At 46.0% G+C, this 23,975-nt stretch overlaps 1 protein-coding gene across 1 annotated transcript in view; it reads right to left on the reverse strand.

Annotated features, from left to right (window-relative positions):
* The window catches only part of Rerg (RAS like estrogen regulated growth inhibitor), a 110,341-nt gene extending 91,541 nt beyond the window's left edge, over positions 1-18,800 (reverse strand). Inside the window, exons 1-2 of the mRNA XM_021191128.1 lie at positions 18,558-18,800; positions 14,190-14,357 (exon numbers count right to left, since the gene is read on the reverse strand). Of these exons, the coding sequence (XP_021046787.1) occupies positions 14,190-14,250 (61 nt within the window). The 5' untranslated portion in view covers positions 14,251-14,357; positions 18,558-18,800. The remainder of the gene's footprint in view (positions 1-14,189; positions 14,358-18,557) is intronic.
* Positions 18,801-23,975: the final 5,175 nt, after the last annotated feature.

Genomic DNA, 23,975 nt, shown 5'->3' on the forward strand with positions numbered 1-23,975 from the left:
ACACCCCCACACCCCGAGAAGGAATAGAATCCCCCCTACTGTGGTGTTAAACTTTTTTTTAAATCCTTGACTTGACAACATATTTTCCATAATGACTCTTGGGCTTTAGAAAAACTACTCATTTTTGCTTCTTGGGCTCTTTAGAGTCAAGTTTTAGAATATCCTTTTTTTTTCCCCCTGTGAAGACGTTCTTTACATACAAAATTTTCTGTTTTTTCGTCCTTCCACAGGTCTCATCTTCCTTCCCAGCAACTCACTGCTCAGCTTCCAAGGCCAAATGAGAGGTTTTAACATGAAGCCATAGGTGGAATTTGGAACAGAAAAAAATTATTTTTAAAACAGAGCTGAATGTTTAAAAGTAAGGCTCTAAGATCTCTTGGTGGAATTGCAGCTTCCTTTGCTCTGGATCCCCAGTTCCTCTAGCGATTCTCAAACAAAGTAAAAACACATTTTCACAGACACTGGTTGAGCCTGAACCAGCCTCCTCCGGCTGGTTGTGTTTGAATGTGAAATATCCTCAGAGGCCCAAGCGCTATTTTGGTCATGCTTGCAGCTGGTGGTGCTGTGAACCTTTTGCTAGAACAACTTTGTGACATGGGGTGGGAGTAGGGTGTGGGGCTTGCAGCTTTACTCCTGCCCTCTCTGCACCCATTTCCTGGTCCTTTTCTGGTCCGTGGAGATGGGAGGGATCCCACCCGGGAGGGATCCCATTCACATGTACTGACGCCCATGACTTCTCCCATGCCTCCCCAACCATGACATCCTCTCCCACCACATGGTGAAGCCAAGCCTTTGCTCTTTCAGTTGCTTCTGTCAGGGATTTTGTCACAGTGATGAGAAAGGTGACTAGCTCCTTGGGTGACAAGGAGAGGACCAGGCGAGGAGAAAGGATGGGACCATTTGCTGAGCACCTAGGGCCAGGTTTGGAGTGTTGCTGGAACCCTTCGGAGTGCTAGGTGACCACGAGGGCTGTGGTATCTGAGATCAGAATCCACGGCTAACTTAAGACTGGGGCAGCTCCTTAGCCCTCATCTGAGCCACTGAGAGGTCATCTGTAGGAAGGGATGGGTGGAGTTTGAACTCAGCCTTTCCCAATCACTCCCCACTGCTGTCTTCTTCAAACCCATCCTCAACAGTCATGACCTGAAGGAAGTGGCCAACACCTTGTCTCATGGTGATCTGAACAGTGAATGTCTACATACCTCAAGATGATATTTCCTTAAAGAAAAGTTTACTTATTCACCTCTCTCTCTCTCTCTCTCTCTCTCTCTCTCTCTCTCTCTCTCTCTCTCTCTCTGTGTGTGTGTGTATGTGTGTAGTGAAAGTGTGACAAGTATGACAGAGGTTCACTAGCAGTAGTCAGTTCTCTCCCTCTAACACACACACACACACACACACACACACACACACACACACGTTCTGGAGACAACACAGATCATCAGGTTGGATGACAGCCACCCTTACTGGCAGAGCCACCTTGCTGGTCGGACAGTTCTTTGTTAGCAACCTGCCTATTGGAGTTCATGCTTGAAAACATTTCATGTTCTGTTCGTTTTTCAAGCTACTTTCTATTCTTTACCAAGCCTCTCCTCAAATAGGGCTCAAGAAGGCCTTGAATTAAGAAAAAAAATCATCTCAAGGTTAGCTTTGTTGTGTACATGGTATACACTTCTGATAATGGACTGGGGTCGATAAAAGAAAAGAGGAAAGAAGTGGAGTTATCACTGGGCTGTGGGCGTAGCTCAGGGGCCGAGTGCTTGTCTAGCATGCCCAAACCCTAGCATGGCATACAAGTGGAGACAGTGGTGCCTGTGAGAGTAACTCAGGGATTCTAAAGGTGGAGTCAAGATGATCAAGAGTTCAAGGTCACCCTGGACTAAACAGTGAGTTCAAAGCCAGCCTGAAGAAAATGAGACCCTACCTCAAACATATAAGGTCAAGATACAAAATATTTTAACCTGTCACCTCAGCATTCAAGTGGCAGAGGCAGGAGGATTAATACACATTTACTCCATATGGGAAGTGACAAGTCAACTGGGTCTACATAGTGAGCTGTGACAGAAAGAAAAAAAAATTTTTTTAAAAAAGACATAAAATATTTTAATGGAAAGATTTCTAGGCCCCACAGCAGATAATCTGTTTTCTATCACCACGTGCATTAGAACCAGCCTTCAGAGCATCTCACTATGTGTAGCCAGCTGTTTGGCTCAGTTATAATTTATGAAGGTTCTTGATGCAAAAGAAAATCAATTACTTTTCAGGCAAATATTCACGATTCTTAAAAATTCTTTCCTTTCTATTTTTATTTTTCTCTTTCCCTCTTAAATTACTGCCTGGTGACAGAAAATAGGAGAAAACCTTTTAAAATATTTTTTTAAGGAGACAGGAAATGCATCATAGAAGAAAATATGTTACTCATGCTCCTAAAATGCAGAGATATGTAAACTTTTCCCGGAGTGGCAGTTGTTTTGACATCACCTTTAATAAATTTTATAAACACCATTTACCAAAGAACAACGTAAAATCCTTTTATAGCAAGTATCTGGCTATCATACTTCAGTCTGTCTCTGTCTGAGACTTGGCCATGCAGCAAGGTGTTAAGATTCAGGTTCAAAGTTTGAATGCTGTGTGTAAAAAACTTGGGGCAAGCTGAACACCCCTTCTCTGGAATGTGTCTACTGTCAGGGTTTCAGCTTTTTGAGGTTGTTTTGGATACTGGAATGTTCACAGCTTCTATCAGGTGAGCATCCTTTATCTTGATGCCGGAGACATTTTGAGTGCCATGTTGGCACTCAGAAATTTTCAAAATTCAGAGTGTTTCCAACTTTGCATTCTTGGATTAGGAATGCTTAGCCCGTGTCACAGTTGGCCCCCATGGAGAACTTCTGCACATGCTGCAGGTTAGTTCCATCTCTCCCCAAGACTGCCAAGTAAGTCACCTGCCGTTTTAGAACCCAATTCCTCATAGCAGAGTTACTGAGATGTGCACTGTTTCGAAAGCATCCTGGCCCTAGCACGATGTGTGGGGAAAGTCTCACTTTTAAGGAACCAAGGAAGAGCCTTTGCCCTGTGCATGGGGCCCTGACCTGAGCACACGCTTCCATGATGCTGTTGTAGAGTCAGTCTGCTGCTCACTGTTGAGTCACAGGCACCCTCATCAGGGCGGGGCGCCCAGCACAGGCAGCTGCCTAATACACAGATATGCCTGTTTAGTTTTAAGTTGAATTTTTTCCCCTCTAAATGGAAATTGAACATTGAGCGAGCAGCACAGAGATTCCCCAAATGAGGTACCTAGAAAATTAGCCTCAGTAACAAACTGCTAGAGATTCGAATTCTCCGAGCCCACCACCTACCTCACAAATCACAGCCCTGGCTGAGGGGGCTGGAGACATACTGTCCCAAGCCTGCATGTCACTCTAAGCTGTGGGTAGACTTCCTAATGACTGCTGTAGACTAGAAAAGAACGTTCCAGCTCGTCCTCAGCTCTGGCATCATGGCATCAGCGTCAAATCACACGAGTTCAGTCGCTTCTATACAGAGGCGCACACAGATCTTGAATTAGCTTCCTGGAAAATAGCTTTTTAACTAGGAGAGCTATGGGTACTAATCCCATTGAATCCTGTGTGGACTTTATATAGCAGTGGACCCTGAGTCCTAAGAAAAGCAGGTGCTGCAGAAACAAGAGAGGTTGAGGACAATAATAAAGGAGGACTTAGCAGTGTAAGGCCCCCACCCACCCTGCTCACCTTCTGATGCTGCAACTCCCAAGCAAAAGTTCTTAAATAGATAGGGACATGGTACTAATATCCCTCCTTCTAGGAGTTGAAGACATGTAATCTTTCTTTTGTTTAAAAATAGATAGATGATAGATGGATGGATTGAAAGATAGATGTGTGTGTGTGTGTGTGTGTGTGTGTGTGTGTGTGTGTGTGTGTGTAGGTCAAGGGGCAACTTATAGAAGTCTGTTTTCTCCTTCCACCATTTCCAGGAATTAAACTAAGGACCTCAGACTTGGTGACAAGTGCCTTTACCTACTGAGTCACCTTGCCAGCTAAAGACCCAAATTTTTCTTACCCAGTAAAGTGTGATCCTAACAGCGGTCTAAAATCACCAGGAAGTCACCCTCATCAGTCCCATAAGTCAAATGATCAAAGTAGAGAAATCTACAACTGCTGGGGAGATAGCTCTGTCAATCAGAAAGGATCGGGGTCAGCACCTAGAACCCGCATTCCAAAAAGCCAGGCTCAGTGATGAGAGCTTGTAACCCCACCACTGGGGTTACAGTGAAGACAGCAGAGCCCTAGGGCTGGCCAGTTAGCAAACCCTACTTGGCAAGTTCCAGACCAATGAGAAGCCCTGTTTTAAAAAGAAAGGAAGGTGGGACCCAAGGAATGGTATCTGAGGTTGTCCTCTGACCTTTACAAACACACACATACACACACAGAGAGAGAGAGAGAGGGGGGGGGGGCAGGCCTGAAATATTCCAAAATGAATACCTATCCAGATGATGGCAAACTGGGAGGGTTAACACACATTCAGATCCAAAAGTCCCTAACTGACAGAGGACACGATTAAATCTGACTAAACAATACTTAGGAGGGTGAAAATAAACTCCTCCACCAGAGTAAGACGAACACACCCTACTTAGGGAATACTTAGCTCAGCAAGAGGGTACATTAAAAAAAAAAAAAAAAAAAAAAAACCAAAGCCACACACGGCAAACCCAAAGCCTTCATTTGCAGTGAAGTCCCTGAGAGCCACCATCACGTCTCCTGCCACCCTGAGAGGAGCACTGACCTTGGGGTGTCCAAGCAGTGTGAGTGTCTAGAAGGAAACCCTCTCTCACTCTGGTCTGTTTGGGGCAAACCTCTTCCACAAGGGTGGCAATCCATCCTAGGCCCTGGGCTTTAGAGTGACCAGGTTGAGCAGATCAGCAAGGACAAGGCTGTGACCCAAAGCTAGCTCTCCGGGAGCGAATGAAGTGCCTGCCACTATACTAGGAAAGAAAGGACTGAAGGGCTGTCAAGAGGAAGGTGGCCCTGTGTGGTGCTATGAATGGACACTGAAAACATCCCCTATTCCGCTAAAAAAAACATCCCTGATTTCCCTAAAGGCAAAGCAGTGTAGTGCCGTGAGGGTTTTGTGCTGACCCAGACGGGCTACTCAGGAGCAATCAGCACTAACTCAGACACTAGCATTGGGGATAACCGGACGTGACATAAAGCAGATGACCTTGATAGCGCAGGTGGTCTTCCTCTGCACTCCAACACACCTGGCGTTCCCAGGAATCGTTGCCACACACCGTTCACTGGCGGTTTCTTGTAAAACTGGCTTTTACAAGGGTCATATTGTGAAACTGATGATCATCTCATTCCATAAGAGAAGGCGTCTGAGAGAACGTAAAGAAGACCTGGATGACGCAAAACGAAACCGGTCGCAAGAATTCTTCCAAGTTCTACACTGGGGTTCTTGTCTCAGCTCTAGTGCCAGTGAGCTTCCGGACCACCAAGCTCTTCATTTGCATCTCATGCATATGCATTAGTTTCGCATATCTGTTTACTTATGCTGCAATTGCCTACTTTAGATTGCCTTGCTTTTGCAATATTGCGCTCCTATTTTTAATGGGATGGAAGAAATTACGGCTCCCCCCACCCCACCCCAGAAACCACATCAATTTTCAAAGACAGCTGAAGCTGCAGAGATGCGTCTGCACTGGAGTTTTGGCTCCAAGGCCAGTACCACCTTGAAAAGTTGGCGAATTTCCCCAAACCCTTAGGTTGGAGAGATACCAAGAATAACAAGGGAATAAAAGAGATGATTCAAAATATTCTGCACTCATCTTAAAGTTAGCCCTCATCAGTTGCAATGGAAAAAAAAAATGTCAAGTTCGATTGGAAGCAACCAAAGACTGACACTGAAGTACAGAGACAGTGCTTCAATGAATTCAGTGGCCAGCAACTAAAAATAAAGGATAGCTGAATTTAATAATATACTACTACAATAGAATAAACAGAGTCAGAGAAACATCCTTTTGACTTTTAAAGAGAGTTTGTGATTTAATTCAGTTTGTTTCCCGGTATTGCTTCTTCCATAAATGTATCTATCTTTCTGCCTCTTTCATGTTCTTTCCTCTCTGCCTCCATTATAAAAAGGATGAAAGCTATTTTTGTATGATACTGCAACAACTCTTCTTAAGTGGAAAGTTTTCACAAGGAACTGATCGCTGGCAAAACTCTCATCTGCTTGCTCAGCTGTTAACAACTACCTTGCTTTCGTATCCCCAGGACCCTTAAGGTGCAGCTCCCACTTACTCTTCTGTAGCAGTTTGAGTATCTTTCTGTTGCCCCTACAGGCCCATGTGTTTGAGCACTTGGAAGGTGGAGGAACCAACCGGAGCATCCCTGGACAATGGAGGAAGTGTGACGTCAGTGGGGGGCGGGCCATGTGGTCTTACAGTTCAACTCTACTTCCTGTTGGAGCTCTGCAGATTCCCAGAGCAGCTGACTCCTTCCTGCCATGATTAGCTTTGGTTCCTCAACCTGTAAGCCAAAATACGACCTTCCTCCCTGCCAGCGCCTCTGGACAGGTTTTTAGTCAACAGCAAAGAGAGAAGATGCTAATACAATTCTCTTACTTGGGCATGCAAGAACAGCCATTAACTTATACAGACCCTGGCTTTACACATGCTCTCTACATAGAGAGTCTTATAACTTGAAAATATCCCTTGGGTGCCCTTGAGGTAGATAAAACAAAGACTCATTTTCATTCTCTTGCTTTTTTTGTCTGTTAGATGAGGAAGATACTCAGTTCTCTGACAAAGCGGGAGTTCGTTTTTTGCCTAGTCCCACTCGGATGTCTGCAGACAACGTCTTCCTTCCCTTCTGCCTGATCCTTTAAACTTTCTTCTAACTATTAACTACAGGAGTATCAATGCACCTCACTTCTTGTAACACTTGGAGGAAAGCAACTCGTGGTGGCTCACATCTTTAATCCCAGCACTCCTGAGGCTGAGGCAGGGGGATCTTAAGGGATCCTAAGGATCTCAAGGAGAAGTTCAAGGTCAATATGGTCTACATAGTTCCAGGACAGCCAGGGCTATGACCGGGGTCTTAGTCAGGGTTTCTTTTCCTGCACAAACATCATGACCAAGAAGCAAGTTGGGGAGGAAAGGGTTTATTCAGCTTACACTTCCACGTTGCTGTTCATCACAAAAGGAAGTCAGGACTGGAACTCAAGCAGGTCAGGGAGCAGGAGATGATGCAGAGGCCATGGAGGCTTGCTTCCCCTGGCTTGTTCAGTTTGCTTTCTTATAGAACCCAAGACTACCAGCCCAGGGATGGCACCACCCACAATGGGCCCTTCCCCCTTGATCATCAACGAGAAAATGCCTTACAGCTGGATCTCATGGAGGCATTTCCCCAACTGAAGCTTCTTTCTTTGTGATAACTCCAGCCTGTATCGAGTTGACACACAAAACCAGCCAGTACAACCCAATTACAAGGATATTAAACTACCAAACTCGCTAACCATCAATAGGCAATTAAAGCCAAAACAGTTAATTTACATAACAGAATGTTAGCATCAGGGAACCCTGTCTTCCAACAACCTTGAGGGCCAGAGAATCTATGAAGCTGGGGAAGAACAGCCAGGCACAGAGGGACAAAGGCCACACTATCTAATCTTCAAGGCAAACATTAAAAAGCCAAACTCATACTCAGAAAGAGAGAACCAAATGGCATGTACCAGTGGCCAGGGCAGGGGCATCGATGGGAAAACAGGGGTGCTGGTCAAACAGTACAGCACTTGATTTATTCAGGAGACAAAAGTTCTCGTGGTAAAAAGCCTACCACGGTGACTTTATTAATTTATTATTTACTTATAAATAAGTTAATTATGTATAACTCAAAATATCTGAAAGACAATTGTACCTGTTCTCACCCAAAACCGATGATGAATGTTTGTGGAATTAAGGGCTGGGAGATGGAGCTACAGGTACAGCTCTTGCTCTGTGAAGATGCAGCCCAGAGCCAGAGTCCCTAACATTCATATTTAAATTTCAAGTGTGGCTGCAAATATGTGCAATCCCTGCCCCTATGGGGTGGGCAAGTGCAGCAACAGGGGGATCCTGGGCACTCCACTGGACAATCAGACTAGCCAATTCTTGAGCTCCAAATTCAGTGAGACCCTGTCTCAAAAACAAAGAAGGAGGCTGAAGGCACAGCTCAGTGATTAAGCTCAGGTCCTGGGCTGAGCTTGCAGAGGGCCTAAGTTCAGTTCCCAGCAGATCCAATGCCCTCTTCTGGCCTCCACGGCACTACTGTAGCCAAACGAGCTATCAACCCATTAAACAGGTAAAACATACGTTAATATTAATCTTCATGCATTTTAAACAATGAAACACACAAAAGAATTAAAAGATTATGAGAGGCTCACAAACCCTCCAGTCCTCTACATCTTTCTCCTCTCCTACGTACTTTGAAGAGAGTGTTCAAGAGTCATCCGGTACCACAAGCTAGAAAGACAAAGAATCAGACTGGTGTAGGCACACAGAATCCTCTCTAAGTCTAAGGAGACTGACCCAATCTCACACAGGATTCACCGGAAAAGTCTGGTCATGGTGAACACACATATTGTAAAGCGGTTCTGTGTGTGCACCAAAAGTCACTTCTAAACTCAGCACCATCGAACTGGAGCTGTGACTCATTGATGGAGTCTGTGCCTCACATGTACCAAGTTCTGGGTTTCATCCTCAGCACTGTCCAAAACCCAGGCCTTGGAGTAACATGCTTGAGAGGTGGAGGCAAGGTGATTAGGAGTTCAAGTTTATTCGTTATCAGCTAGATAACGAATTTGAAGCCAGCCTGAGCTAGAGTAGACCATATATCCAAAAATAAAATAAAATGAAATAAAATAAAAATAAAAGTTGTTGCTGTATCATTAGAGCAAAAAGTGGCAGACAAGAACAACAAGAAGAGAAATAACCTTGTGCCAAGGGATAAAAATATCGCACGCTTGTTTTCATTTGGCAGGCGGTTCAGAAATCTGAGTGTACAAATTTAAGCCTGCATGGCTGAGTGCATCCGCTGGTTTTTGAATTAGAGGATAGCATTACTCAATCAACTAGACTAGCCCTTTCAAGAAACATGTTTTGCGATGGCGCAGAGAGTTTCGGTTCTGAAACGCCGGTGTCAACTGTGAAGCTAAATTTAAATTTTCAGTTGTTTTTCTATCAACCCTTCCCACACTTGCTACAATCTGAATAACAGTGACTCTAGGAAGCATTTAATACAATGTGTCTCTGATGTCTTCTGGGCTTTGGCAGGGTGTTTTTGCCTTAATTACTTGGAGCCTGTCAAAATACAGACTAGACAGAGGCACTCTGGAGGGTAGTGTGGGTACCACATTATCTGTGCTATACCATTGGCTACTGAAGGAAAATGTTTACCCTGCAGAGGCAGAAGCCTGAAAAGTCTTGGAAACCATGGGCTACATGTTGTCACACCCCCACTGTGCTCAGCATGCTGTCCCTCAGCCAGCAAGCTCACTGGAAGACAAATCTGCAAGGTGAAATTAGACTGGACAGGGTCTACGCCCTACATCAGGCCTTGTGTGTGCTTCCACATACGCGGGTGTTATTGGTCCACCCTGGTAATTAGCACAGTTTTAAACGTGTCCTTGCTGATGCATCCACGGTCAGCCTGTTCAACTAGAAAGATTCTTATCTTAAACCTAGAAGACCCATCTATCACTTGGGGTTAGAAAGTCCTCTATTACAGCAGCGCTTTCAAGTGGACGAGTGTCAGGGTATATTGGTGGCAATCATACATCTCTGGTTATTTTCCCATGATTTAATATAAAGCCATTAAGTATTGTTATAGCCAGCAGTGGCCAAGCTGTACTTGACATGAATCAGACTTTTGGACTTGTGGACAATCTCTCTCTCTCTCTCTCTCTCTCTCTCTCTCTCTCTCTCTCTCTCTCTCCCATGCCTGTGTGTGTTGGTATTGCTGAGTAAGGATATAGGTTTCTGTTATATAAGCCTTTTGATTTTCAGTGAAAAGCAAAGTACCCAGTAGAAAATGTTTATTTTGATTTAATTGATTCACCAGGGAACTTAAGAGATCTGGAGCATCCCTGAAGCACCCTAATAACAGGGGTTAACACATGCACATCTGCCACGTGCCATGCTGCCATGGTCTGCACTAAAAGACCTGCATGCAATAACTCGCTCAGGGTTGACAACCGACACGGGCACTGTGGTGTTCCCCACAGCTTAAAGAACCAAGAAGTGACTTGCCTCACATTGCCAAGTTCACAGAGCAAAGATGGGGGTTGGAAGTCTATCATCACAGTACATGCCCAGAGCTCAAGACTTAGAATGATATGAACCTCTAGTAGGATGCAGGCACACACCCAGATACCGGTGCATCAGTGACTGGGTGAAAAGCACGGGGCGGGGGGGGGACTGAATGAAGTAAGGCTGAAGCCCCTCGAATAATCCAGGTCATGACATATCAGAGGGGCTGGGGCTCTAGACAAATCCCACAGGCCTCCACTCCCTGTGAGGCACTCCAGTGGCCCAGACAAAGCTTAGATTACCTGGTTCTGAGGGAGGAACAGGGTTAGGCTCTGGAGGCATCAGAGTAAGTCATGAACTGCAGGACCTTCCAGTATGTGCAATCTTAAAAGACGAAAAGTTGGCCTAAGGAAATGGCTCAGCTGATTAAGTGCTTGTATGTACATCAATTAATTTTAATACTCAGAATTCGTGAGGGAGCAGGGAGAGCCTGTCTTTTGTAATCCCAGCACTGGGGAGGTAGAAACAGGCAGATCCCTGAAGCCCACTAGCCAGCTAGCCAAGCCAAGGGAGCAACTGCAGGCCAACGAGAGAAACCGTCTCAACAAACCAGGAGGTTATCAATGGAAGATGCCAGAGGTTGGTCTCTGACCTTCACATACATGAACACATGTGTGAATGAGCATGCTGGGGCTGGTGTATGCATGTGTGTGTGTGTGTGTGTGTGTGTGTGTGTGTGTGTGTGTGTGTGTGTGTAGGGGCAGGCAAAGGTTACTTATAAGCCAAGTGCAGTCTTTAAGGCTGCAGGGTGGCTGTGTGGTGTCCCAGCCAGGCAGAGACAAGGTAGGGACAGTTACACACCCCAGAGTAAACATGAGCTCACTATTGCTACAGTGTGTTTTAAAAACTGACAGATACATCTGTGGTGGTTTCCTTTGAGCTGTGGAAAAGTCCAGAATGGCCCTGTAGGCCAAAGTCCAGACAGCTGCCTTCTCAATGAGGGGTGTGGCTCAGGTCTCAAGGAAGCATTCAAGTGTTGAAACAGGAAAACAGAGTCTGCCTTATAGAGAACACTCAAGCCATGGGAAACACGGGTTGTCTGTTGTTATCATTTTTACCATGATGAGAAACATGGAAGAAGCTGGGCTAGAAGGACAGCTCCATGGGAAAGGCGCTTGCCACCCCGAGATCAACTAACTCCCCGCTCCCTCCCTCTCTAGAGACCCACAGGGTGGAAGGAGAGAAATATTTCCCATAAGTAGTCCTCTGGCCACCACAAATGTTCATTCTCTCCCTCTCTCCCTCCCTCACTCCCTTCTCCCCGCTCCCTCCCTCCCTTTCTCTCTCTCTCCCTCTCCCCTTCTCCTCTTTCCCCCTCCCCGCCCCCTCCCTATTCCTCTCACTCACATGCACACAAATATGCAGGGAGCACAGAGAAATGGACCCAAACAAGAAGGCTTATCTTCTAACCATTAAGATTTCGAGTTGGATCGCTTCTCGGGCTTTTGGCTAAGATCAAGTGAAGATTTAGAGTTGGTAAGGACCTCCCTGAGCAGTAAAAAAGCTAACGTCTGCCAAAGTTCCCCTGGAGTGGGCGCCATCTTTCCTCTGGACGTGAAGAGTCACCCACAGGAAATGGAAAGAATCTGGGCATCGAGTCATCATACGACGCCCCCAGAAGAGCCAAGGTCAGAAAGCAATCAGAGGACAACTGGTTGGAGTCCACAGAAGAGCCCAGAAAGCAAAGAGAGAGGGTAATGCCCTAGGACTTGCGGAGAGATAACGGGAACGAGGGTTTGGTTATGACGTTATGTGGTTACAAAGAAGCCCAAGAGGGCAGGGGATGGCAGGTTTGTTGACTCTGGGGAACTGATGAGTACTGTCCTGAGAGCAAAGTCAGCTTCTGTGGAAAGGCTTGGGGGAAACTGGTCAGCGGCGAATGATAGGAACAGGAGCTACAGGGATGGAAACTGCTTTGAAGGTCTGCAAAGGGAAACTGAGGCACAGCTCAGGGTAGCGGGTAAGCCTGGATAGGAGGACTCAGTTCACGCTAATGTGGGGGAGAGGGGCATGGATGTCTATTCCCAGACCTGAGTACTTCTTCCCCGAGGCTTCGTCTTTATGTCCACATTACTTTTATAATTTTTAAAAAATTATTTGGGAGAGATGTACGTGTGCGCTCTGTGTGGGGTGTGAGCAGAGGTTCCAGCGGGGGTACTAGGTATTCTGTTTTCTCTCCATCTAATTTCCTTGAGAAAGGGTCGCTGAGCCTGGAGCTAGGCTGGCTGTGAGCAAGCTCCAGCAATCCTACTCCATCCCCCACAGCTGAGGCTGGGGATGAGCTGGCCACGCCCAGCCTGTTACAAGGGTGCTGGGGATTCAACTCAGGCGGAGAGTGCTTGAGCAGCAGGCAAGCTCTCCTACCTCCCCCCCCCTCGCCCCCCAGTCAACTCGCTGGCCTTGTGTTCAGTTTTCCAAACCACGCAGCAGGGGTTGGAAGAACCCTTCCTCTTATTCCACCTGTTAGAATGCTCCTCAGTCACATGAATTGAGCCACTGTTAGCCGCATGCACGGATTTCCCGCCCGCCCTCCCTCCTCTCCCCTCACACCCTTCTCTCCATCCCACGGATTCTGTTCCCTCCACTAGAGACACGCCCTAGGGCGGTTTCTTCCTTCTCCAGATCCTTCCACCAGCCCAGCTACAGGCAGAGGTTCTCACACCATTGGGAAACACCACGGGAGATTAAAGGGGAGGAGTTTGGGCATCTTCCGGTCCAGGCCTGCTATTTTTTCCTTGCTTGGGTTCTGCCAAAGGCAAGAAGAGCTGAAGAGAAGCAAGTTGGCAGAAAAAAAAAAAAAAAAAAAAAAGAGCTGAGCAAAACCAGAGACAACAGCATGGCAGATCATGACTGAGACTCAAACCAGAACGGATAGAAGGAAGCTGGGCACAGAACTGGAAGGTGTGTGTGAGCGCATGTCTTTCTTTAAGAGCCTATAGATTAACTGTGTGGAGATTAGCTGGTTTTACGTCCAGGTATGTTTCTGTCTACCCACCAGAACCCACAGTGTGGGGTTCGTGTACTTTTGTCCTTTGCTGATGACCAAAAGCTCCGTGTGATTTTGATTCCTTCCCATAAGACGCCACGACCTCATCACTGGTAAATGCGTTCGCATTTGGGTGGTGTCTTCTTTAGCACACACTTAACTGTAAGTATAAGGAGTAAGAGATGCCTTAGGTCTCCGTGGTGAAACTCTCTCCCAGAACCTGGCGCTGGGGCTGTTGCTCAGGGATAGACGAATGGCCTAGCATGCACAAAGTTCGGGCTTCCACCCCAAAACACCGCCAAAGAGAAGGAGGGTCCTAATGTATTGACGTTACTCAAAATCTCTAATTTAAATTCACTCTGGAGGATAGCTGTCTTGCTTGGGAGTTTACATTCCTACTTTTCAAGTGTCCTCATCCCACTGCAGAAATGTTGGACAAGATATAATTCCATCACTGGCGAAGATAGATCCATTCAACAAGCACATATGGGGACCCCCAACACCTGCTTGAGAATGGATCATTTGCTGAGAACATCCGAACAAAATAAGATACGTAACTGGCCCCTTGAGATCGTCCGTAGTAAAGGAAAGAACATAGGGGAAAAAAATCAGGTGGTTTATGAAACTTCCACAGTTTGATTTCTTCAGAGGTTGTTTATGATTTACACAGTTCCCTGTTGTGTGATCAGCAAGTTTACTTTGTCACACATCAGCAGAAGAATTCGTGAGTTGGTTCCAGAGAACAGACAACAGATGGGACATCACAAACACTGACTACTTAACTCCCCCATCCCCAAAGCTGTGACAAACTCACAGGCCCTGCAAATGCCACAAGAAGGCCCTTACCTGACTTGCCCACGCCTGCTCTTCCAAATATGGCCAGCTTGACCTCTGCGCTTTTAGCCATGGCTGGTGGTTACAGGGTTTAATGTTCAGACTCCGGATGCGAGCAGATGGTTTTGATAGTGGCCTTTAGTTTCACTGTGTCATCGTCAATCAGAAGAGTTCACAATCCTTCAAAGGAAAGAGGGTTTGGAAATAAGTCCATATCTTCTGAAACATCAGGAGTGCACACACACACACACACACCACAGGCTACCTTTTGTCTTATCACTATGGCAAAAACAAGGGAGAAAGGGCTTATTGTTGTTGGAAGTTCAAGATATAGTCCCGCATGGCTGTCAAGAAGGCAACACAGTACCAGTGTGAAGCAGTTGGTCCTGTCACATCTACAAGCAGAAAACCTTACAGGATCGATGCATGCTGCTGTTCACCTCACATGGGCCCGGGCTTCCTATCTCAACGCTATCAAGAGAACCTCCCACAGGTGATTTCTGGAATTCTATCAGGTTGGTAATTACCACTGACTGGATTTTCACCACTGTCCAGAGAGAGGGCCATAGGAGTAACTCACTGTAAACCACTTAACTGGTAAGTGAAGTTGGGACTTAAGAATTTAGATCTGGGGCCAGAGGAATGTGTCCGTGCTTAAGCACAAATATTGCTCTTTCAGAAAGACCTGAGTTTGGTTCCCAGCACTCACATTACCCAAAGATCTCTTGTGGTCTCTGTAGGTACTGCACTCACAAGTACACACCTCCAAACACACATATGCATAACTAAAAGTAAAATAAATCTTAAACAAAAGGAATTTAGAACCCTTTGGTTTTAATGCATGTATACACATAGTATCTCTTAAAAGTGTTTCCTCTAATAAGTTTTTATGAATAGATTGTTTCTTGGTATAATTGATAATAAACGATATGTGAATGAATGCATTTATCACCTGTTTATAAATACTCAACATATAAATATACACAATGGGGAGAGGCTCTTGGAATCTCTTGAACGATATGCATTGATATCAGTCAACTCTCTTTTCTATGTGAAGGTTAAATTTCATCTCAGTTCACACTAGATCACAGGAAAAACTATGTAACAGATGCACATGGCTCAAAGCCATACATAATATCCAATCATACCTCTGTGTTTTGCTAGTACACAAAAGGTATGAGTTGTGCGCCACAGCTGGAGTCCCTTTTAAAGATGAACTCAGGAAAGCCTGATTATAACAGCGCCCTCACGCTGGAAGAATGGCATTGTCTACAACCTATGATCAGTGTATTCAGGATGCTCCTTAATCATGACGTCTGGGGTCTTTGTTGACTGTATTGTATGCTGAGTTGGGAATGGAGTCTAAGGCCTCACTCCGATGGCAGGCAAACATCTTGGCCACAGGTTACACCATCAGCCCAACATCTGGGCTCTTAATACCGAGAAAATGTAAACTTGGAAAAGGCCTTCGGTGTGGGATCAATCTCCCAGCCAGCGCAGAAAGCTTTTCCTCTTCCAAGCCAACTAACCTGTGTCTGCCTTGTCACTTCCAGGTAATCAAGATAAGTTTATGTCCTCTGAAAATAGTGTCTTTAGTAGGTAGCCTTTTCCAACTAGGAAAACTCCCTAAGCTATTTATTATATCAGGCTATGGTGTGCCTGTCACTTGTAGCTGTGATGTCCTGGCTCGGCTCTATAAAAACAAGTCCTTTCTGACACTCAGATCTGGCTGTGCAGCCCAGCAGCCCTTCGGATCCTACCCCATCCCAGGCTTCCACTTTCCAGAAAAGTTGAAGCATTCTCTAGGGGCCACACAGCGACTGAGAAAACTCGCTTGAGGTCTTGACAGTCCCCTCCCCCTCTCACCATATGCACAGTTGTCCCTAGGCGCTCGCTGTTCTAATGACTGAAAACACGGAGTTCCCTTCTTCGCAACTTGACATATAACCTGACAAGCTGTCACAACAGAGTTCTGGATATGTTCGCTGTAGTTGCCCCCTAGCACAGCCAACCACGGGAAGCCTCCCATCTTTCCCACGGGCTAAGGACTCCCACTGCCTGAACTCCATCAATGGCTGACATGAACTCCAAACCTCACTTTATAGACATCAGTTCACTGGTCCAGGAGTTCAGAGGTCACTCACTGTTCTAGTCTGTAAAGTTGCATTTGTGCCAGGCATGGTGACACACACCTACAATTCCACAATTTAGGAAGAGGTTCAGAGGCCTCTCTCAGCTGCAAAGCCAACTTGAGGCCAGCCTGGGTTACAGAAACTTTCTCAAAAAAAATCAAAGAAGGGTGGGAGGTTAACCACAATCTGTTTCCCAAATGTGCTACCTGACCCTGTCTGCGCCGATGTTTGGGTAAACAGCTTTTAAAGACAGCCCAAGAAGGGAAAGAGAAAACAGAACTCCCTCAGAATACACATCCCACAAAGAAGTCGGCTTCTGTTTTCTCTCTGCTGTACCTGAGCCATTAGCATGGGCCTCACACATTTGGGTGTGCAGGTTGCTAAGGTGTGGGTGCTCCTAAGGGAAGAAGAGGCAGGGGTTTAACAGAGCCTTTCTTCCATCTCCAGACAGACAACAGCAACTTTGTAGTCACTCTCAATCTAAGATCTTAAATGTCCCACCCCATTCTTTGGCTATAGATGAAGTAAGTCCTTCTTTAGGTGCTGCCCTGTAACCCTAGCATTCAGGAGGCAGGAGTTGGGGAGGGGGGGGGGGATACTGAATTCAAGACCAGCTTAGGCTACATCATAAGTTCCAGGCTAGTCCACCTAAGCAGACAGGGGGTCAAAACAAAATTCCTCATTTGTCATTTTATATGTCTCCCTTCTATTTAAGGTTTGCATGTTGAATTTGATGACTAGATTTTAATTTACAAACAGCTGCTGGCTCTTTGAAACACAGAGCATGCTTGTGTACGGAGCATCCATAGACAATAACTAGCCATTTCATGCAAAAGTGTCATTCCTGTGCATCTAGAATCTGGCTATAGTCTTCATTAAAAGTAAACATCAAAGTATATTTTTTTAAGCCAAATCAAATATTTCAGCAACTCCCCTTGGCCTCTGAAGCCCATGGGTCTCACATAGGAGAAATTAATTGTGTTAGTTAAAGTGTTCCCATTTGTGATGTAATAAAGATCCAGCTGCTTACTATCAGCCGCCTAATATGTTTAGGGAAAAAGGGGGGAGGGGGAACGATGCAACACTGACCTCTAAAGATGCCTTCACATTTTATTTCTACATGAAAATTTGACGGAAACCATCAACGGGTCAATTGCTGTCATAGTAACCGACAGGCAAGTTTCTGTTGAATTAACCAGAGACCCATCCCTCAGATCTGAGGAAACTCATTGGTTCAAACACAGGAACTATTCCTGCCCTGGCCTGAAGTTCACTCTAGGAGCAGATTGCTTTCCCGGAGGCAAAACCAAACAAGTTTCAAGTTTTCAATCCTAAAATCACACCTAAATATTTAGGAGATGAAAGGCATTGCTTTTCCGTTCACATGAAGTCATCAGAGGAAACATTAGAGTGAAAGACGTGTGTTGTTTTATTTGGTACTACTGACGTGTTGTCGAATGACTCCCTCTACACTTAGGTGTATACTAACCAAAGAGGCTACCTGTGGGGACTCTGTTAGACAGACCTATGACAATTGCGTTTCTAAAGCTTCATCCATCTGTTTATTTACTTATCAAAAGGTTTTGCTCCTAATAAATCATTTCCCAGACTGTGTTTATCAAGGTCAGAGTTTTCCACTTCCTCTTGAGTCGAGTGGGGGCATCTTTATAATTACATTTTAATGCTTTTATGGTCTCAAAAAAAAAAAAAAAGAAAGAAAGAAAGAAAGAAAGAAAGAAAGAAAGAAAGAAAGAAAGAAAAAGAAAGCAAAGCCCAGCTGTCCAAGACAGCAGCGAATCCAGTCTGATGGTGGTAGAGTGAGATCGCTTCTCTCTGGGTCAGCCCTCTCCTGAAATCAAGATTTCTCAGTTTCTCTGCTAGGAATTTTCCTTCATCTTATCACAACGCAACACCCACAGCAAAGAGGTTGTGACGGTGCAAGCCTCCGGGCTAGCTCGCTACCCTGAGATCAACAGGTCCTGCAGCCAGGAGCAAGCCCATAGTGGGCTGCATGTTCTGCAGATCACAGGCTCCACATAAAGAGCAGATGTCCCCTATTTCGGAAGGACGCCTTCGGCGCAGGACGCGCTGTCAAGCCTGGCGGCTGGCGTTCACATCTCTCTGGGAGAACCCCAAAGTCGCCCTTAGGGAGGGACCCCGAGACCCGCGGGTCTCACCCAGGGACTGAGGCCTCAGGGGCTCGCACCCTGTCCTCGGGGAGCCACCTGGACACGTGCGTGTCACTCACCTGTTCACTGTCCAGGCCAGGGAGAGAGCCGCGGTCCTCTCCAAGTTCGCAATCGGGCCGCGGAGACTGGGAAGCTCTTCCACCCTGACCCACGCGGGCTACAGGAGGCGTTTGAGAGTCGGGGGTGGGGCGCGATCGCGGGTGGGAATCGCTGAGGCTGCAAGCGCGGTGACCGGACCGGGGTCTCTTCCCTCGCGCTCGCTCAGACTAGCAGCGCAGAGACTGCGGCAGGACGCGAGCTCCGGCCAGCCGCTGCTGCGCTCCGCCACCAAGATGCTGCAGTGAGGTGCCGGGGCGCCCCCTGCTGGAAAAGTCTGCGACCCGAGCGCCTCACAACCCAGCCTAGCTCAGCGCCAGGCCTGCAGGCTTCAGCTAAGTCCTTTCTTGATTAAAAAGCATCACTTACGCAGTGTTCTCTACGCCTTTTTTCAAAGGATCTTGCTAATACGCCCTGGGAATGTGTTCAGTTATTTTCATGATATTCGAGAGGAAGCAGAGGATTTTAAAAAGATAGAAATAAACGGGTCCAAGACTAGTAAATGGCTGGGAGAAAATCCAGATCGGATCGGAAACAAATATACTTCCAAAGATATAAACACCAAATTTAACCGAAATTCATATTTGTATATATGAGAAAGTCCCCGGTGTGCTCTGTTCCCTCTGGAAGACCAGCATTTATAAGATTTGCTCTGGCGTCAAACCCCATCCCGTTCAAACCTCAACAAAGATAATTAACATGCATGCTATGCTAAGCTAAGCAAGACCTGCTTACATCCCCCCCATCTCCTTTGATATTCACCTCCCTTGCGGTAAGCATGGCTATTGTAATTGCTGGTCTTTCAGAGGGAAGGGAGAGCTTCAGAGAGGTTAAAGGATTCCCAAAGACAATGGTGGGCATGAACAAAGCAACAGGAAATGTCTATGCCTTTCTCGTTTTTCATTCCAAAAGCTGTGTTTTCTTACTAGGGTATCTGGTGACTCACTGAAAGCGAGGCTAGGCAACAGGAGCAGGCAGGGGCCCAGGGCGATAGGAGCAATCCGCGGAGCCACCCTGGCGGAAGAAAGTCTGCCCAGTGGAGGCAGACTTGTTAGGAAGGGTGGATGACGAGGTTGAACTTGTGACAGCCACAGCGTGTGTCCTGATAACTCACCGAGAAAGCTTTAACACACTGCATCCAGCATGAATTTCCAGATCACCCCGACTTCCTGGGGACCCCAGATCTAACCTACAGTGATACTCCTTCCCACGTGCCCCAGCACCCGCCCAGCATTGGGCTTCCTTGCATTCTCTCAAGTTTCTCAGTGTTCTGCTAACCCTTGACATTCCAGAGGCTGGAAGAGTGGGGGAAGCGTACTGTGCGTACACCCATGCCCTTCCCCTGTTGCAGGGCCTGCTGCACAATGATCAAACGGATGCGACAAGACCATTTGAGACATGATACATCTAAATTGTTTATCCGCTGGGAACTGGGAAGAGCTATTTAGTGTGGACTTGAAGACATGGGTCCCGTCTTTGAGAAACAGCGATTTCAGCATCTTGGAATACAAACGGTCATAAAGCCTACAGTAAGAAGACAAATTATACTTGTAGACAATGCAAAATCCTATAAAATTCAAATTGTGTGGAATTTTATAGCATTAATATGGTCAAGTTTCAACCTACTTTCTTTTCCTGTCATGTTTTGTAGAGGAGTACTTAATAAAAATGTCTATAAATATGTGATACACTTTAAATATGATATTTACAGTATCTATGATTTATGCCTAACATAAAATTTAGAATATATACAATGTATATAACTATATATACAATATATATGTATATACTTTTACAATGACTTAAGTTTGAGTTTCCATTTTGCCTCTCCTATCCAATAGATCTCACTGAAGAGGCCACAAGCCCACAAGCCAGGTTTCATGGGGACAGCCTTCATCATCTTGTCTCATAGGCTGTTTCTCCATACCCTCTTGGATAGCCCTTATAAGCCAGTACTCCTCACTCAATAAGGAAGACATCAGTGTGCATTCCTGCAGTTTCTTTTGAAGTTTTTATTGGCCTACAAAAAAGTAAGTTTCACTGTCGAATTTTTCAAACAATGTTTGTTGTTTCTTGCCCTCTTCCTTATCCTCCCTCTGTTGAGCCCCCAACTGCTTTCTGCTTTCAAGTCACAAGCGACCTTTTGAGCCCAAACACCTCTCTGCTCCCCTTTCATGGTCATCTATGGAATTTCATAGTCTACAGCTACTCCCACTTTATGACTCTGGGGAGCCTTATCTTACCAGGGACCCCCTGAGTGACCCACATGGAGCTGGAATCAATGCAAAAAGCAAGAAGAATTTCTTGCTCCGGTGCACTGGGGTCGTCCCAGACCCGAAGGAGAGGTGGCAACCTCCAGCACCCATTCAGCAAGGTTTTATATGGTTTCCAGGGTCAGAACAGAGCATCAGCAACTAGGTACAATATGATTGGCAGAACAGTGCCCCCTTAAACTGATTGATCTTTAGGGAATGAGGGGACAAGGACTTCCCTTGTCTGAAGGTGTGCACCAGTCCATCCTGAGGAATGGGTCCCTGCCTGCAGGTTGGTTCTACCCTGTGGTCTGAGAAATATTAATTAGCCTCTCCCTTCTGGAGGGGCAAATGTTTCATGACCTTCCCAAAGTTCCTAAGCTGACCTTTTCACCACAGCACCCTATGAATATTCTCACAAGATCATATGACTGTTAGGAGGTGGGACCCACACATATGACTGTTAGGAGAGACAACACGTGCTTTTTCATCTTTCTGAGACTTTCCATTACCTTAGAGGTAACCTTTACAATTGCATCCACTTCCCTGCCTGTTTCTTAATTTCATCTTTCTTGACAGATGATTAAAATTCCACTGTGTATGCACATACATCTTTGAGACTCGTTCTTACGTAAATAGGCGTGTAGGCTGGTTCTATATCCTTGTTACTGAGGATAAAAAAGCAGTGGACACATGAGGGTGTCCCTGCAGGGTGTCACATAGGGAAGTGGGACCTCACAAAGAGGTAAGAATGAAAACCTGGTGCAGACTAATTTCATCAGACTTCAGGGGGTGTAAGGTCAGATGGTTCATTGTCAGCATATTTAAGACAATACAATTTGGGGGGAAAAAGTTTCCAGGCAACAACCAGTCCAATTCTAGGGCACAATAAGGCTTATGGTGGGACTGCTTAGAAACTCTTTTACAAAGTACATGTCACTACCAGGCCGGGCCCTGTAGCCAAAAGGCCTAGAATTTAGTGTGATCCCTGAGCAGTAGCATAGAGGTCATAAAGTACATGTCACATCTCCACTATGACAGATGCTGGTCTAGGGAGGGGAGATGGTCTGGGATAACCATCCTGGGGAATTAAGGGGAGGTCTGCCTCTATAGCAAAGTGTGGTCTGCTTCCATAGACAGAAAAGTCATCGGGTTGTTAAGAAACTCTACCCCAGCCTTCTGGGCAGGAAAAGAGGTATTTTATCTCTCCAGTAAGAAGTCCTGTTTCCCCTTAATGCTGCTCTGTGAATACAAGAACCTCAGTACCGCTCAACAGGCATGGGTGTATAAATGTCACACCTGCAAGTCTGGACACACAAAGAAAGACAGGGGCCCCATCGGAGCCTCACCTCTACTGTACTGTACTGTTCTGACCATGGGTCCTCTCAAAAGCTGCAAATCCTCCCACTCTCCCTATGGCAGCTGCCTCCCTGGATCAGTCACAGCAGCAAACAGGGCTCCATTAGCCCTCCTGCTGGGTGTTCACTCCCCTGGGGATAAGCTTTGTCACACACTCCCTGGCCTAGAGACTTAAGCTGAACTTCTAAGTCACTGTTAATAGATGAGGAGACAGTACAACCACAAGCTACAGTTCGAGCTGAAATTGTGTGTGAAGCTGCTAAATACATTCTTTATAAGCAATCAGCTCCTGTGGCAAGATACAAAGAAGCAGAACCCCCCCCCCCCAAGAGCACAGTATCCAGAAATGGCCACTGTTACCACAAGGAACAAAAGTGATGCTGGCTCTCAATCCAGGTGCCACAGGAGGTTGTCTGACTGCAGGTTTGTGAGGTACCATCATACTGAAGTGACATTTTGTATTTAAGAAATACCCAGCCAAGCTGATGATAAGCAACTGAAACAGAAGGGGAATTTAGATGTTTGTGACTTATCCTGTCATAAGCTTCCCCATTCTTAGAATTCCTCCAAAGACAAAAATAATTGCATACCTTGGAGCTGACTTCATGGTGTCTGTGCTAGTTTGAATAAGCTTGGCTCATGGGAAATGGCACCATTAGGAGGTACGGTCTTGTTGGAATGGGCGTGGCCTTGTTGGAGGATCTGTGTCACTGTATAGGCTGGCTTTGAGGTCCTGTGTTGAGGCTCTGCCCTGTATGGAAGAGACCCCCCTCACTGCCCATGAGACAGTCTTCTGGCAGCTTTCAGATCAAGATGTAGAACTCTCTGCTCCTCCTGCGCCATGTCTGCCTGGATGCCGCTGCCATGCTTCCTGCCTTGATGATAATGGGCTGAACCTCAGAACCTGTGAGCCAGCACCAGTTAAATGTTGTCTTTTATGAGTTGCCTTGGTCATGGTGTATTAAAACCCCTAACTAAGCCAGTGTCTAAGTCAGTATCTGCTTCCTTCTATGTCAAATGTCTTCTCATCATTTAAGAGGAGGCGACCGGCTTTCTTATGCACCCTCACCTCTCAAGATGATTATCATTTGCATTTCATTCTCAGTCATTTAAATAAATATAGTTCTATATTTAAATGGAAGAAAATCATTTGGCAATTCTATTATCATTGTTTTCCTGGAAGTCCCCACGGCACCTCCCCACCCCTACCCCCACCTCTGTGTTCTATCTAACGCTGTCTGCCTCTATGCCCATGTTTTATTAGCCCCCTTCTGCTTACACTAATCCCATCATCATCTTCCTTGTACAGTTGTGATGGCCAATCTGGTTCTCAACTTGGCTACACCTGGGATTAAGTAAAACCCAAACGGTTGGGCACATCCGTGAGGGAATTTTTTTTTTTTTTCTTTAAGCAAATCATTTGAAACAGGAAGACCCATTTTTAATCCTGATCTTCTGAGGTGAAAACATCCTTTACTCTGGGCCACACCCTCTGCTGGCAGCCAGTAAAGGACATGACAGAAGGAAGCTTGCCCTCTTTGCCTGCTTGCTCTCAGTGGCAACTCCATTCCTTCACTAGCATTACAGCCTTCTTCGTAGGGATTCTGAAGTGTGCTAAAGACCAGCTGAGAGATTCAGCCTTGTGGACTGAATGGCTACTGGATTCTTGGACCTTCTGTTGGTAAACAGCCATTGTTGCACTAGCTGAACCTGTAAGCCATTCTAAAAATCTACACACACACACACACACACACACACACACACACACAC

This window comes from Mus pahari, chromosome 2 (genome assembly GCF_900095145.1).
Source record: "Mus pahari chromosome 2, PAHARI_EIJ_v1.1, whole genome shotgun sequence".
Classification (NCBI taxonomy): Eukaryota; Metazoa; Chordata; class Mammalia; order Rodentia; family Muridae; genus Mus; species Mus pahari.